The sequence below is a fragment of the Peromyscus maniculatus genome, chromosome 1 (assembly GCF_049852395.1).
Source record: "Peromyscus maniculatus bairdii isolate BWxNUB_F1_BW_parent chromosome 1, HU_Pman_BW_mat_3.1, whole genome shotgun sequence".
Classification (NCBI taxonomy): Eukaryota; Metazoa; Chordata; class Mammalia; order Rodentia; family Cricetidae; genus Peromyscus; species Peromyscus maniculatus.
The window spans coordinates 9439275-9457665 of NC_134852.1; the positions used below are offsets into that span (position 1 = coordinate 9439275).

General features: G+C 37.7%; 1 protein-coding gene across 1 annotated transcript in view; it reads left to right on the plus strand.

The window, feature by feature from the left end:
* The window catches only part of LOC102920417 (killer cell immunoglobulin-like receptor 3DL1), a 69545-nt gene extending 68345 nt beyond the window's left edge, over nucleotides 1-1200 (plus strand). The window contains exon 6 of the mRNA XM_076563441.1: nucleotides 866-1200. Coding sequence (XP_076419556.1) covers nucleotides 866-1200 — 335 coding nt within the window. The remainder of the gene's footprint in view (nucleotides 1-865) is intronic.
* Nucleotides 1201-18391: the final 17191 nt, after the last annotated feature.

The window sequence follows — 18391 nt, forward strand, 5'->3', positions numbered from 1 at the left end:
ATTTTCATTATACCTAGGATGCCAAAGTTAAAGGTCATGAAATTAGCAAGTGACCATGAGAGGAAGAAAAAGTTTCATAGAGAGGGATGGGAAAGAAATGAAAGATGTATGACATGGAGGACGGACGAAATGAGGGGTGTAATGAGATCAGCAATGCTGTACAAGGAGGGAAGAGAGAAGAAAATTTAAAAAAGAAGCTGTATGAGGATGTTATAATGAAGACTGTTACTTGGTATGCTAATTAAAACAAAATCATAAGTAACTCTAACTGAACCCATTTACTTGTAAAATAATTGAAAAAAAATGAAAGTATATAGAAGACCATTTCGAAAAATGAATGTGATTAGTGGAAGTTGAGGGGCAAGAAAGAATAATAACATTAATATGGTTAATAGTATACATCTATAAATATATGTAACAACAATTTTTAAAAACATTAAATGATATAAATATATTAAATGATATAGTTCAATTTCAAAAATTAAGAAATATTTTCAAACAAGCATAAAAATATATTTTGATTGCATATGAATATTTCATAATGAAGGTTATTGTTAGATAAAATTAATTATACTCATAAAAACAAACTCTAAAAGACAGATGGAATGCACCAATGCAAATAGAGGCAGAAAATGTCAATAAGCAAAAGTTGGCATAAAATATTTGAGTCCAGAATGAGGTCATAGACTAAAAATGGTAACATAGAAATAGAGAAAATGAGAGAAAGAGAGGAGAGGAGAAATGGAGAAATTGAGAGGCAGGGATGGTAAGAGGCAGAGAGAAAACAAAAAATAGAAGCTGGTAGGGGAAACGCTCAGGAGTGAATGAACGCTGGTAACAAACTACATCTTCTTATTTCTTCTAGGATTATACAAGAAACCTTCTCTGTCAGCCCTGATGGGCCCTGTGGTGATGTCAGGGGAGAATATGACGTTGTCCTGCATCTCTAACCATCAGTTTGACATGTTCAATCTGTCCATAGAAGGGGTGCCTCTGGGCCAGGGGCTGCCTGCAGTGCAGAGCCACAGTGGGACATTCAAGCCCAACTTCCTTCTTGGTCCTGTAATCCAGACAGGGAACTATAGATGCTATGGCTCTTTCAGTAACTCTTCCCATGTGTGGCCATCCTCAAGTGACCCATGGTACTTTCCTGTCACAGATAAGAAAGCCTCACATAGAGATCTCATATTTTGTGACTAATGAAATACTAAAACCATATCTGGGAACCATCCAACTGATGATAGACAGAAAGTATCATGGAACTACAGTGAAGGATAGCTGTGCATCCTAGAGTCATATATGTACATGTGTGTCTGTATGTGTGTGTAAGATATTTATACACTCATATGTATATATATATATATATATATATATATATATATATATATATATATACTTATATTTCAGTTGAAAACCTTTTATAAAAGACATGGAACTTGAGACATGGTATCAGATTACAAAATGATAGACAGGTAGTCTCCCAAACACTCCTTATATGATTGCACCCAAACTGGGAGATCTGTGTGTCCAGGAAGATATTGAAACAGGTGAGGACAGACTCATTAAGGATGAGGTTCAAATCAGTTTGGGAAGAACAGAAATGTTGAAGCCCACCTGAAATCTCACACAGATCTCCCCATAGCATTCTTGTAGCTGTGTGGTCCCTACATGAGTGTGTGGGTTCATGCCGGTCCTTGGAATGAAGTCACAGAGGCATCTTATGAATGAATCTAGCCTATCATGGCTGCAGGGGGGTCTAGCCTCAAAGGACTGAAGCACTCTTCCCTTTGCCTAGGACAAATTTGTTTGTCCTTTTTCCAGTTTAGATAATAAATTTCCATACCTTCAAAGAAACCCAAAATGAGTTCCCAGAGACCAAATGCCAGGTGCAAAATACTTGAATTATCAGGTACCTTGGTTTTCTGGGGTTCCTGGACCAAGTTTTGCATAGGCCTTTGATCCTTGGGGGACTCTCTGATCCTTGACTCTCAAACAAGATTCACATAGGGCTATAAGAGAAACAAAAGGTAAGAGAAACAAAAGGTGTGGCTAAACAAAGGAAGGATTAGGGCTAAGAAGGATTAGGAAGGATTAGGAATCTCTGGAGCCAAGCCAGGAACTCAGCAGGAATGCCACTACATAAACATTCTTCTTGAATCATAACAACTTGAAATACAAAGAGAGAGTCTATACCTAGAAGCAAACCACATAATGGTACCATATAACTCTAAAGGTTCGACACTAAGGGGTTTAGTAGGTGCTGGTCACTGTCCAAACTCAAAAAACACTCCATAGATGAAGGCAGACAGGCTCTTGATGACCTTTTTCCCTCTCCTGTCCCTTGTTTATATTAATAAGATTATTTAAGATTCATGTTGCACTGCACTTTGGCTAGTTGTGGATATCTGCGTTGATCACCATATATTGCAAATATAAACTTCCCTGCTGAGTTTGAGGGATGCATTAACATAGGGATCCAAAGGAAAGTCATAGGAGTCAGTTTAATACTGCGTGCATTTAACAGAATGAGAATAGTAGTTTCTTCATCAAGAATCTTGTCCTAAAGATTAATATTCTATTAGTTAACCATCTATCAATAAATGTTAGGCAATCTATTACAGGGAATTTATGATTGTCATCTTATTTATTGCATTCATATGTTCCATCAGATAATCACGGGCTCCTGTATATTCTGATTAGATTGTCATTCTACATGATGGTTTTCTTGCTCATTTTCCTCATCCATTATTGGTGCCATGCAAAAAGGAATGTACATCAAGAAGGCAGTGAGTGTCATCTGAGTAGCATGAGAAACTGAACCTGGAAGGAATACAGGTGTGTGGTCTTCATTTACTTGGCCTAGGACAGGGACACTGACGTGGGTCTTTGCAGAGAGAACAGCTGAGCCCTTGTTCTTTCCCTCAGCTCACAGACCAGTGACTAATTCTTCCCTGTATATTCGCATTCAAAGCAGACTAATATCTAGAAGAAGGTTTTATGAAAGAGAGAGCACTAAAGAGAGAACTAGGAGCATAGAGGAAGAAAGAGATGGGGCTGGAACATAGAGCTACAGAACATCTGGTTCTCATGTGTGGGAGAAGAGAAACCTTGGGTTTTACCGCATCTCTCCTTAATAAATTGGTATTTGAAATGAGCATGCAGAAGTGCTTTCTTAGGTGTTATTAATTACTCCTCTCCTCTACAAATGCAACATCAATGACCAAGGGTCTGAAGTGAAAAGAATTTGGAAGAGATAGGTCCCCATGAAATCACACTTTCCCATGAAGGGTAATCTACATCCCCTCATACTGCACAAGAATATGTTCATATAAAAGCACTCAACATTTGCCTCTTTTTAGGACCCTGAAGGAAAATAAATGCAGAATGTGACACGCACAGAATTTGATCATTGGATGGTCACTGGAGGGCTTCTCTCCAGGTTGCACCAAACCCCATGGTCCCACAATCCACATATAAAATAATCACTCAGATGCTTATATTACTTATAAACTGTATGGCCATGGCAGGCTTCTTGCTAACTGTTTTTTTTTAACCTTAAATTAACCCATTTTTATAAATCTATACATTGCCACATGGCTGGTGGCTTACCGGCATCTGTACATGCTGCTTGTCCTGGCGGTGGCTGCCTTGTCTCTCCCCTTCTTTCTGTTTCCCCAATTCTCCTCTCTCCTTGTCCCGCCTACACTTCCTGTCTGGTCACTGGCCATCAGTGTTTTATTTATATAGAGTGATATCCACAGCACTTCCTCTTTTCTTCTTTTTTTAAAAAGGAAGGTTTTAACTTTAACATGGTAAAATTACATATAACAAAACAATAATCAAGCATGAATTACAGTTACAATATTAAAGAAGATGTCCTGTCTATCTTATATTTGTGAGTTTAAGGTTTTATATCTAACTTATCTTTTATCATAACAGAGGAAATTACAACTATCTAGTCTTTAACCACATCAAAGACCTGAGAAGGAATAAAATGGTTCCTGAGAAATGGTAGATGGATGCAAGCAACTTTCGGGAATCTTCCAAGAGTAGACCAAGACAGCTGGCAGCCTGGACAGTCACCTAATGTTTCTCAGCATTGTTGGTGCATTCAAATTGGCTACAGGCCTGGAGTATATGACAGACCATTTTCATAAGCAGGAATTTTGAAAGATCATCTTACCCTGTCTTGGCAGAGTACAGTGGTCGCTTTCCTTGTGTCCCGCTTGTCCAGAAAGGACAGCATTGTATTCGTACTGTCAGCTGTCAAGGCAAGGGCAGTTCTTTGCCCAGTAGGCCATTTTGTGCCAAGAAGACAAACATCCAAATGGAAATGTCTTAGAAGCCCAACATTCGCTCCAGATCAAATTGGTGCAGCCAGGAGCAATTGTGTCTCATGTCAACAGAATTATAAGTTATTTAAATGCCATATTCTCTAGGTCAATGAAGTATTTGAAGATTACCTATCTATCTGAAATATATATATATATATATATATATATATATATATATGTATACCTAGAAGACTACATTAAATAACATGGCTACAAATATGATTATCATAGATGACTAATTATTAATCTATTTTTTAATTATCCATTACAATTTTAAATGAGTTACATAAACATAATACCTCAGACAAAAATAGAAATATATATATATATATACAGTATAACAAAATTAACTTCAAGTTTGTATCAATAAACAAAAATTTATACCAATGTAAAACATTTTAAACATAAACTAAAATCTATACTGATGTAAAACATTTTAAAGAAGTTGTTCTTTAAAAATAGGTTCATTCATCTACTCTTGTATCTTATCATCTCTATATCTTATATATCTATATCATATCCCCTTTTCTTTTTTAGAAAGATCGCATTTATAATCAACTTGTTTTAAATAACAACATTGAAGATCCAATAGTGGATATTCAAACAGCAATTTATCGAGACCAGTTCCTCACAGCCCAATTAAGCCTCCAGACATATCAGGGTGTGCATGGGAGTTATGAAATGACAAGCTGAGATCATAGATTGTTGGTACCCTATGAGTACTCAAAGAAAGATATCAGGAATACTTCTGTAAAGACCACAGCACTTTTGGAAGCAAAAATGAATGGATGCAGTGAAACAATTGCTGAAATCATAGGATAAAAGTCTCTGACTTTGGGTCCATCTGTCATTGTTCTGAAATGGATCTGAATGTGGATTTTCTATATTTAAATGCTATGGTTCTCAATTGTCCTGTGGACAGAAATCAAACTATAAGGTGAAATTAGACTTGAAATGTTAAAGCCTGCTAAGGGTTCATTTTTGTAATTGCCTAATCTTGCAAAACTTTAACAAAACTTCTTGGCATGTTTCTGTAAATTAAAGCTTGCTTTGTACCAGATGACCTTCTGTTGGCCTGAAGATAGAGTGCAATGTTAGTTACTCTGCCTTTAAAATCCCCTGATTGAGGTGTCTTGGGGCTGCCTTTGAGAGCCCCAAAACTCAGGTACATACCTGGTGTCAGTATGTAAATAAAAGCCTTTGCTTTCTTAAAATTTATTAATGATCAGAGAAGTGAATCTCTGAATGAGCCCACACCCATAACACCATGATCCTGTAAGTAATCATAATAACCTTCTTAGTTCAATAAATTAGACCTGTCTGGATCATTTATTGGATCTGTCATTGGTGCCCTATCTGCTAGAATCAAGAGATGAATGCTCATGTTTTATCAGAAAGATTCACACAATCTTTGTACACACTAACAATCTTAAATATGTTTTTGGGTGCTGTGATAAAGTCCCATGATCAAAAGCTAAGTAAAGGGTTTATTTGGCTAATATTTCTTAATATCCCAGGTCACAATCCATTGAGGGAAGCCAAGGCAGGAACATGGATGAATGAACTGAAACAGATACATTGAAGATTCTCCACATACTTGAATGTTCGTAATGGCTTGGTCAGCCTGCATTACTCTGCAATTTATTATGACCTGGCAAGAAGTGAAACTATTCACAGAGGTCTAGGCCTTCCCACATCAATCTTGAAACAAGAAAATTCCCAACAGATTTCCTCAGGCAATTTGTGTGGATGCATCTTCTCAATTGATAGGCCCAAATGAATATATCTTGTTTCAAACTGACAAAAGTAAATAAGTAAATAACTGGGACACTACCCCATATGTTCTCTTCTGCATTTTCTTTGTTTTGATATGTGATAAAATGTGTTTGTTAAATGAAAAAGAAAAGCTGAGCTATTCAACTGATTGTCTTCTGGCCCTATATTATACTGATTTGATGGTCAGTCAACTAATGTATCTCCTAGAAGCAGACATCTAAGCCTTAGTAAGTACTTAATTTTCAACATACCATTGCATAAAGAGATGTTGATAAATGATCCCAACTTATGCATCACTGCTGTGACATAATCTTTTGTACACTCTGAAGATAAGTTAATCTCACTGGTTTAATAAAGAGCAAACTGTCTAATAGCTAGGCAGGAATAGGTTAGGCAGGAGAACCAGAATGAGAGAACACTGGGAAGAAGAGCACAGTCACCATCTAGACAGAGAGAAAGCAGGATAGGGAGTAGAGAATAAGGGAAAGAAAGCCCCTTAAAAGAATGTAGATTTAAAAATATGGGTAAATTTAAGCGATAAGATCTAGTTAGAAACAAATTTAAGCTATCTGCTGAGGTTTCATAATTAGTAAGTCTCCATGTGGTTATTAGGCAGTTGCCTGGTGGGACAGAAACTTCTTCCTGCACATTGCAGAGCATGAGCATGATGGATCCAAAACAGTACAACCCAGTCTTATCTAAGTGTTGAGCATATAACCAGTATGGGCAATGGATTCCCAAAATCTAGCTAAGTACCAGGGACAGATCCTGATCTCACTGCTAGGATCCTTACAAAGAGCTGGAGCTACATAACGATCAAATATATGCAGTGGGCCTAGGTCTGTCCCATGGAAGTTCCCTAATTGGTGGACCAAAGTCCATGAGCTCACACCAGTTCAGGTCAGCTGTCTGTGTTGGTTCCCAAGGCATGAGCCCTCTGGCTCCAACAATTCCTCTGCCCTTTCTTCAGCAAGTTTCCTGGAGCTCAGTCTAGTGCTTGGCTGTGGATCACAAATCTGCCTCCATCAGTTACTGAATAGATTATCTCTGATGACAGTTAACAGTAATGGCCAGGTCAGGCACTCTCTCCACTACTGCTAAGAGTCTGAACAATGGTTATCCTTGTGAATTCTTGAGGGTTTCCCTGGTGCTAGACTTCTCTGTAACCCCTAGAATTTGCTCCTAGAATTAAATCTCTTTCATTCCACTACTCTTCTGTCCTGCCTCCTTCCTGTCTCTAGAACCCAGCCCACCAAACTCATTCCTTCAAATTCCCATCTCTCCAATCCTCCCTCCTTTCCACCCAGTTTACTTAGGAGAGCTCTTTTATTTTGCCCACCCAGGGATATCCATGCATCCCTCTTTGGGCCCTCCTTGTTATCTAGCCTCTCCGGGGCTGTGGATTGTAGTTTCTGTATCCTATACTTAATCCAAATATTCACTTATCAGTGAATATATACCATGTTTATCTTTCTGGATCTGGGACACCACACTCAGAATGATTTTTTTCCAGTTCCATCTATTTGCCTTCAAATGTCATGATCTCATTGTTTTTAAATGTACCACATTTTCTTTATCCATTTCTTGATTGAGGAGAAATCTAAGATGTTTCCAGTTTCTGGCTATTATGAACAATGCTACTATGAATGTAGTTGAGCAAGTGTCCTTGTGATATCATTGAGCATCCTTTGGGCATACACCCTATAATGGTATAACTGGGTGAGGAAGATTGATTCCCGATTTTCTGAGAAACTTCTATATTGATTTCCAAAGTGGCTGTACAAATTTACATTCCCACCAACAATGGAGGAGTGTTCCCCTTACACTACATTCTCTCCAACATGAGCTATCATCAGTATTTTCTATCTTAGCAATTCTGACAGTTGTAAGATAATATCTCAGAGTCATTTTGATTTGCATTTACCTGTTGACTAGGATGTTGAGCAACTCCTTAAATGTCTTTTGGCCATTTTAGATCCTTCTGTTTAGATTTGTATCCCACATTTTGATGTCCAGTTGCTTGAGTTTTTTATATATTTTGCAGATCAACCCTCTGTCAGATTTGGGTTGCTGAAGATCTTTTCCCATTCTGTAGGCTGCCATTTTATCTTATTGACCATGTCATTTTCCTTACAAGAGCTTTTCAGTTTCAGGAGGTACTGTTTATTAATTATTGATCTCAGTGTCTGTGCTACTGGTGTTAAATTCAGGAAGTAGTCTTCTGTGCCAATGTGTTCAAGGCTACTTCTTACATTCTCTTCTATCAGGTTCAGTGTAACTAGATTTATGTGAGGTCTTTGATCCACTTGGACTTCAGTTTGTGCAGGGTGAAAGATGTGGTTCAATTTGCATTCTTCTACATGTTGACATCCAGTTATGCCAGCACCATTTGTTGAAGATGCTTTTTTCATTGTCTAATTTTTGGATTTTTGTCAAAAATCATATATTCACAGTTGTGTGGAAATAGTTCAGGGTGTTCAATTTGATTCACTTGATCCATATGTCTCTTTTAATGGTAATACAAAGATGCATTTTTACTATAGTTCTTTAATATTGCTTGAAGTCAAGAATGTTGATGCCTCTGGGAGTTACTTTATTATACAGAATTGTTTTAGCAATTTTGGGTCTGTTTTTTCCTATGAAATTGAGTATTGTTATTTCAAGGTCTGTGAAGAATTGTGATTGGGTTTGATGGGGATTGCACTGAATCTGTAGATTGCTTTTGGTAAGAGTGCCGTTTTTTCTATGTTAACCCTACCTATCCATGAGCTGAGAGAGCTTTCCATTTTCTGATATCTTCTCCAGTTTCTTCAAAGTCTTAAAGTCGTTTCCATGCAGGTCTTTCACTTGTGTGTTTAGAGTTACCCAAAGATATTTTATACTCTTTGTGGCTATTGTAAAGGGTTATGTTTCTTAGATTTCTTTCTCACCCCATTTCTCATTTGTATATAGGAGGGCTGTTGAATTTTTCAGTTCATCTTGTATCCCACCACATTACTGAAGGGGTTTATCAGCTGTGGGAGTCCTTGGTAGAATTTTTGGTTCACTTATGTATACTATCATATCATCTGCAAATAGTGAAAGTTTGACTTCTTTCTCTCCAATTAGTATCCCCTTGTTCTCCTTTTATTCTCTTATTGCTCTATCTAGAACTCTGAGTACTATATAGACTAGATATGGATGAAGTGGACAGACTTGTCTTTTTCCTGATTTTAGTGAATTGATTTGAGTTTCTCTCCATTTATTTTGAAGTTGGCTCTCAGCTTGCATGATACTAGTTTATATTGGTTTTATTATGTTTAAGCGTGTTCACTGTACCCCTGATTTCTACAAGACCTTTTTCATAAAGGGGTGTTCAATTTTGTCAAAGGCTTTTTCAACATCCAATAAGATGACAATGTGGTTTTTTTCTTTCAATTTGTTCATATGATGGATTACATTGACAGATTTTTTGTATGTTGATCAATTCCTACATCTATGAGATGAAGCCAACTCGGTCATGGTGCATGAATTTTTATGTGCTCTTGGATTTGTTTTGCCAGTGTTTTATTGAATATTATTGCATCAATGTTCATCTGGGACATTATTCTGTAATTCTCTTTTTGTTGCATCTTTGTATGGTTTGGATTTCAGGGTATCTGTAGCTTCATAAAAAACAAATTGGCAATATTCTTTTTCTATTGTGTGGAAAATTTGAGATGTATTGTTATATGCTCCTATTTGAACTGGCCCTGGGCTTTTATTTTAGTTGGGGTCCTTTTAATGACTGCTTCTATTTCCTTAGGAGTAATAGGTCTTTTTAAGTTGTTTATCTGCTTTTAATTTAACTTTGGTATGTGGACCCTATCAAGAAAATTGTCCATTTCTTTTAGTTTTTTCAATTTTGTAAAGTACAGGTTTTTCAGGCTGGTACTGTGAGATGTATCATTTTGTGTGTGTATACTGTCTGTCTGTCTGTCTGTTGAACTGTGGATTTGAAACAGGGATGGCCTAAATATACTCCAACTTGGCATATTCTTGCGTCAACCTATCAAGAGTTAAGTTTTCCAGGACTTTGAGTATCCTGAAGATATAATCAAAATAGATATAGCTGGATAATTTGATTCCATTCAGATGGCTTTGGAGGGTGAGCCCTGAATGGATGTGACTATACTAGAATTGCATCAGCTGCAAAGACCACTAGGACCACCACTCATCAGAGAGCTGACAAGATGTGTCCAGTAGGAAACTCATATCCTCCCCCACTTATTACTCAATTTCTTTCTGTCTCTGTCTCTCTGTCTGTCTCTGTCTCTCTCTGCCTGTTTGTCTCTCTGCTTCCTCTCTCCTTTTATTCTAATGTGTTTATTCTTCCCAAGGGGGAACAAGCAAAATACTACTGTTCTGTGGCTTCCAAAATAATTGGCAGGGATTTTATCTACCCTTTGTAATCTCTACTTATACTAGTTCTTATGCAAATAAAATTGTAGAGCTATTGTTCTGAATATTTTGTTACATTTACTTTTAGTCTTAGCAAATATCCAATAATTATTAAAAATTATTTGCTTCGACCCAACTCAGCCTCAGCTGCCGGGCAGCAGGGAAAACTCCTTAGGGAAGCCTCCCTCACAAAAACCCCCCATTGGACCCTGCAATCTAAACATTTCATACCCAGCCCTGCCTCACATCTTCCTGTGGCCCCAGTAACTTTCTGAGGCTCAGAAACAAAACCGCCAGGTCTCATTGGACCAAGAAGTGAGTGACTCCTTTCACACCCAGAGAGCAGACCCTGGGATAGAGCAGGTCCCCAGGAACCCCCATCCAACTCTGCCCCAGTTGCCAGCTAGCAGGGAAAACTACTGCAGGAAGCGCCCCCCTGTCAACCCCCCTCTACGGATCCTGCAATCTACAACTTACTCGCCCTGCCCTGCTACCCATCTGACTGTGGACCCAGTGACACTCTAAGGCTCAGAAATAAACTGCCAGCTATCATTGGACCAGGAGCTCTCATTGGACCAACAGTAACTTCCAGAGACAGGGAATCCACCAGAACCAAGTGTGACTGTCTTGAAACATAGAATCTGCCAGCTCTTATTGGACCAAGAGAGGATTCCTGAGACACAGAAAATGTCAGCTCTGACTGGACCAAGAGTCCTGATAAGACCAAGAGCTGCTCTGCCAGTCACACAATAAAATTGCTTTTGTTAGTACAAGATCAGTTCCCTGAGATACAGAATCTGACAGCTCAAATTAGACAAAGAGCTAAGATTGGACCCAGAAGTGCCCGGTGAGACGCAGACACAAAATGCACAAAGTGGACCAATAGCAACTCCCTTAGACACAGGCAGGTCTTATACCTATTGGAGGAGGAAATGGGCAAACATTGATGCAAAAATACTTAAACAACATAAAGAGCAAAATGGCATCACTGGAACCTAGCCCTCCTTCAACAGCAAGACCTGAACATTACAATATAGAAGAAGCAGAAGAAAATGACCTTAAAAATAGTTTCGTCAAGATGATAGAGGCATTTCAAGAAAATAAAATAAAAATTCTCTTAAGAAATTAAGGAAAAGGCAAACAAAAATTGGAAGAAACCAATAAAGGAATTGAGGAAAAGACAAAAATTTTCTCCTGAAACTGAGAGAGTTCTGTGAGGCCAAGGACACAATAAATAACACAAAAAGATAGCCTAGAGAATGGGAAAAGATCTTCACAAACCCCACATCTAACAGAGGGCTGATATCCAGAATATATAAAAATATTCAAGAAATTGCCATCAAAATTCTCAACAGTCCAATTAAAAAATGGGCTATAGAGCTAAACAGAAAATTCTCAACAGAAGAATCTCAAATGGCTGAAAGACTTTTAAGGAATTTCTCAGCATCCTTTGTTTTTGGGGAAATGCAAATCAAAATGACTCTGAGATACTACCTTACACCTGTCAGAATGGCTAAGATCAAAAACACCAAAGGAAGCTTATGTTGGAGAGGATGTGGAACAAGGGGAACACTCCTCCACTTTTGGTGGAAATGCAAACTTGCACAGCCACTTTGGAAATCAGTATGGTGGTTTCTCAAACATTTGGAAATCAATCTCCGTCAAGACCCAGCTATACCACTCTTGGGCATATAACTAAGGAATGCTCAATCATATTACAAGGACTCATGATCAGCTATGTTCATATCAGCATTATTTGTAATAGCCAGAACCTGGAAACAAACTAGATGCCCTTCAACTGCAGAATGGATAAAAAAAAATGTGGTACATATACACAACAGGGTACTACTCAGCAGAGAAAAACAATGACATCATGAGGTTTGCAGGCAAATGGATGGATCTAGAAAAAAATCATCCTGAGTGAGGTAACCCAGACTCAGAAAGACAAACGTGGTATGTACTCACTCATAGGAGGATACTAGATGTCAAACAAAGGATGACTAGACTGCTACTCACAACTCCAGGGAGGCTACCTAGAAAACAGGACCCTAAGAAAGACACAGGGATCACCCAATGACAGAAGTGGATGAGATCTACATGAGCAAAGTGAACGTTAGGGGAGTGGGGGTAATGAAGGGCAAGGGTCAAGGGAAAGAGAGTTTAGGGAAGCAGGAAATCCCACCTGGATCAAGAACAGAGAGGGAGAACAAGGAAAAAGAGATCATGATAAATGAAGACCCCCATGGGAATAGGAAGAAGCAAAGTGCTAGTGAGGTCCCCAGAAATCTACAAAGATAGCTCCACAATAGACTACTGGCAATGGTTGAAAGAAAGCCCGAACTGACCTACTCTGGTGATAGGATGGCCAAACACCCTAACTAGATGCTAGAACTCTCATCCAATGACTGATGGAAGCGGATGCCCCAGGTGGAACTCTGAGAATCCAATTAGTGAGAAAGAGGAGGGATTGTATGAGCAAGAATTGTTGAGACCATGATTTAAAAAAGCACAGGGACAAATAGCCAAACTAATGGAAACACATGAACTATGAACCAAAAGCTAAGGAGCCCCCAACTGGATCAGGCCCTCTGGATAAGTGAGACAGTTGATTCCTTGAACAGTTTGGGAGGCCCCCAGGCAATGGACCAGGACCTGTCCTTAGTGCATGAGCTGGCTGTTTGGAATGTGAGGCCAATACAGGGACACTTTGCTCAGGCTGGGGGAAAGGAGGAGGGGACTGGACCTGCCTCTATGGAATCTACCAGGCTGAGCTGAACCCCAAGGGAGTCCTTGCACTAGTGGAGATGGGAATTGGGGGTAGGATGGGGAATGACAGGGTGGGGCTGGAGGAGGGAGGACAGGGAAATCCATGGCTGTTATGTAAAATTAAATAATTATAAAATAAATTTAAAAAAACAAAAAAGCATTTAAGGTTATTTTTGTCAGAACATGTCTACTCTTGTTCAAGTGTTGTACTTATATAACTCATTTAACAATGTAATGCACATTTCTAACACTGAAATTTATTATTAGCAATGAAGTAGGATATAAAGAAATGCAAGTTGGTAGTTATTCATTACAATCAAACTTGTAGTCATATAAGGTATGTTTTCAAGGTCAAACACAGATATATTTTAGATAGACAGGTTGTCTTCAAACACTTTAGAGATTTACAGAATATGACATTTAAGATGTTTTAGTAACATGGGTTCTTTTTTTTGACAATGAGACATGTCTGCTCCTGGCAGCACCAATCTACATCAGGGAAGATGATGTCCACTGAAGAAAATCTACATGAGTTTACTTTCTTGTGGCAAAAGACAGCCACTGTGCAAGAAAGTGCTCTTGCCTCAACTGCTGGCAGTTTGTGTCCAAATTGGACAAGCAGGACACAAAAGAAAGCAGCTGCCAAAATTTTGCCAAGGCTAAATAGAATAGTCCTTCAGAACAATCTGCTTCACAGTCAGTCAGATAGTCTAGGCCTGTAGCCCAAATATGGATGCCCCAACATTACAGATGAACTTTGGGTGACTGTCTAGGCAGCTCACCATTTCTTCCATTTCTCACAATTTTTGGAAGTCACTTGCTTGCACTCCCTGCATATTGAGGTAATATTGTTTCCTTCTCCGATCTCTGAGGGAGTTGAAGACTTTATAACTATAGTTATAGTTTTCCTTGTTACAGATTCAGAAAATAAACTCACGAAGACATGTAAAGTGTATGGGATTTAGAAGCATTAAAAGATAATTTTGATAATGCAAATTAGGATAGAAAATGAATTAGGTACAACTTTTGGACTCACCAAGATAGGATAGATTATGGAGTATTTCCTCTGAATTTCTCAAATGTTTATGGACTAGACATTGTTGATGTATTTATTGCTTGTATATTATTTATAGTTATGTATATATTGTATGTAGTTTTTCTTATATTAGTTTACCCTACGTTTTTTAAATTTAAAAAAAGGAAAAATGCAGTAATATTTTGTTTGTGCTCTAACAAATGAAGCTTGCATGGAAATCAGAGGGCAATGCTAGCCATGAATTAACCATAGAGGCCAAGCAGTGGTGTCACATACCTTTAATCCCAGCACTTGGGAGAAGGAAATAGGAAGTGATGTGGCTGGGCAGAGAGAGGAAGTGATAAGATGGGGTGGAGACAAGAGCTTGGCTCCCTTTTCAGGCTGGGAATTTGGTGAGATAGGAGGTGATGTGACTGACTCCTTTGTCTCTCTGATCTTTCAGCATTTACACTGATATCTGACTCTGAGTCTTTATTTTACTACCAATTAGGATTCAAGCTACAATGGAAAAGTGTTCTAACCTTCAGTGAGGACTTAGCCCTTCACACTTGTTGTCAGCTCTGGGGATCCTTGCAAATGCTATGGGTACCAGAGAAATAAAAATTGAAAGGTAAGAAGGAAACACAGTTCAGCATGACTTAGTTGTCCTGACTGGTACAAACTACTGGAGAATGACAACAAAGAATTTGTTTTAAACATATTGAAACAGTACACTTTGAGGGGAAAAAAGTATACAGATTTAATACAATCCCTAGTGCAAAAGGAAGTATAATGACATTGAAAGTCAAAACAATGGACATGTAATTTGTTCCAAAAGTTAGACTGTAGAGATAGGCTACCTGTATTAGTTTAAGGGCCTAGGGAAGGCTCTTATGTGTTCTCTATCACACAAATAGCTTTAGCGGTCATTAGGCTATTAACCAAATCTGGTCCTGGTTTTTGGAGCCTGAGGGAGTACCTGGCTGTGAAGATAATGTAAAAGATACAAAGAGTATTAAGCATCTGAAGTCCTCATTTTGGGAGCTTGATATACACTGGCCTTTCAGAGAAAACAGTGGTTATATAGACTTTTAGTTACAACTAGACCTGCTTATAGGCGATTCATATGATCTGCCCCTTTAGACAACAGAGATCACCAGGCTATTGGTCACTTTTAATTCTAGCACTCAAGGAAAAAATCAGACTATACATCTGTTTTTTGAAAAGACAACCATGGATGGTTGACGTTCCTGGATTCCCTAGTGGTCATGGGACACAAATACTTTGTCTTCCTAAAATGTATTCATAATGAAAATTAAATAGAAAGGTTTTAGGAAAATGGAATCAACTGGAAATCATAGTTTATCATAATGAGCAAGTTTCAGAAAGATAAAAGACCACAAATTTCATTATGTTGAATAAAATTAAACATTGTTTCTATATTTTTAATTTTCATTAATTTTTATGTTAGCTAACAAAATATAGTTTCTTTATTATATATATATATATATATATATATATATATATATATATGTCATACTGTGTGTGTATTTGTGTCTGTGAGAGAGAGAGAAACAATGCCATCTCTTATGATAATCCATGAGACTTGTAGAGACAGATGTGACAGAGCAGAAAAGGAGAATAACAAGGGTGGAGAATAAAGGATGATGGGTGAGAAGTTCATGTAACAGGAAAGCAGAAGTGAGAACCAACTAGAAGTAGAAAGAAAACCAGCAGGAGCAGTGGGTGTGATCTAAATCCTTCCAAGAACAAATTCAGGCATTTCTCAGACACATCAGCCTGAGAGTCCTAAAACACTATATAGAGACAAACAGCCATCTTGGAACATCTACAGCAACCACTTCCAAACTTCAGGGATCATCACAAAAGAAGGCTTTGAAGAGAGCATAAGAGCTAGAAGATGGGAAGGAGTACAGGAGAGGCTGGTCTCTGAACATGACAAGGCTGTTATACAAATGAAAGCACCACAGCTGTAAAACTACCTAGTGGATCAGCAAAAAGATTGTGCAACTGTATCCATGGTGTGCTGATGACTAACAGTCCTTCAAGTATATTCTCAAGATAGGTGTACTCTTGTTTCTAAATATTTTAGGCAATTGTAAATGTCAGTATTATCTTGATATATCAGCTAGTGTGAATTTTAATTTAAAATGTCAACTTGCCAGAATCTAGAATCATTTTTAGAATCTAAGAGTTGTATAAATCACAGAGAGTTTGTGTATGGGCTTGTCTGGAGAGAAATTTTCTAGTTCAGTATAATTCGTGTGAAGAGACCTGCCCAATATTTAGTGAGTGGCATCATTTCCTAAGTAGGTTGTCTTTAAATATTTAAGAGTGAAATAAACAATTTGAGTATAAGTATACATTCCTTAATTTATTTTTATTAGATACAATTTAACCAACTATCGCTTGAATGACAGTTTCTGTGATTTATCCACAATGATGAAACGGTAAGTGAAACAAAACTTTTCTCCTTCAAAAATAAAAATAAAGACAAAAATGCTTACAAGCAAGTGTGGGAGTTAACACCTATATTCTCAGAATTGGGTAGGATGGAAGAGAATTAATTCAAGTTTGAGGCCAGTCTTGGCTTCATGACTGAATTCTGGTACAACCTGGGCTGCATAATGTATAGGCTTCCAGGAAAAATATATAAAGAATTTTAAGATGAAAAGAGAGACAGGAATTTTAGCAACCTTAGACATTTTAGGGAAACCCTCCTTTCATGTTGGAAATATAAACAGAAGGATTCTTTATTTCTTCTGCAATTCCCCACAAGACCAACTAAATATTTCAAAAAGGAACTGCTTATTTTGCATTTGAAGTAATGAATTTAAAAATGTGTGGTCAGTAACTGAGACTTCACACCTCCTGTGGGTCCTACTACCTCACAAGTACCTGTGGTTTTGAATACAAGCAAACAGGAAGCTAACTGGTCTGCAGCTATATCAGCATTTGAACTCACAAAAAAAACCTTCCTGTGTCCCCAGTGAATCCTAAATAAAAGCGGGTTATCAAGAAGACAGGGCTCACACAAAAGCTAGACTGTCTCTTAACAGGAAGACTAACTCATTTTAGTGGCAGGCAAGGATATCTACTCTCCTTAGCATTTTGCTAATGTGACTGTAACTGTCTGGAGCTGTGGGGTTTGGCTGCCTCTCTTCAACCAATGGCATACTGTCTGGGTTTCAGGGTTGATGAAAATTATTGAGAGGAGACTGAGAGACTGAAAACTACATTTGAACCTTCAAGACTGTGCTTATTTTGAAAAATGTGTTGTAAACAGAAAGACATATGATAGTTAAAGATATTTATAAGAGATCATAGACAGGCTGGCAGTGGTGGAGCATGCCTTTAATCCCAGCACTCAGGAGGCAGAGCCAGGCAGATCTCTGTGAGTTCAAGGCCAGCCAGGTCTACAGAGCAAGATCTAGAACCGTACCAAAATTACAGAGAGAAAACCTGTCTCTAAAAACCAAAAAAAAAATTTGTTTTAAAGTAATGATAGATGAATGAGAAGCAGAGATAAATAGATGAGTTCGAATAAAGATGTGAAAAAATAGATGATTAGAAAAATAGTTTAATAAATCACAAATATATAAATGACTGACAGATCATTTGATTGATAGAATTAAGAGGATAGAAAAAAAGATGATTGATAGTTAATACGTGTATGTGTATATATACATATGTAGACAGATAATGGACAGATAGATCATAGATACATACATACATATAGATACATAGAAAAATACAAAGATGACTAGATATATGATAGATAAATAATAGATTCATAGAAGATATATAGATAATAGGTGCTAGAAAGATAGCTACCAACATGATTACAGATCACAGTGACATACATAATTGATATACCCAAATTTATTGTCAGATCATTAAGTACATAAATAAAATATTGTAGAGGTATAATACAAGGAAGTTAACAGCACACCAGAAAGCTCTAGAACAAAAAGAAGAAATCACACCCAGCAGGAGGATAGGGCAAGAAATAATCAAACTCATATTTGAATTTAATACAATACAAACAAAATAAATACAA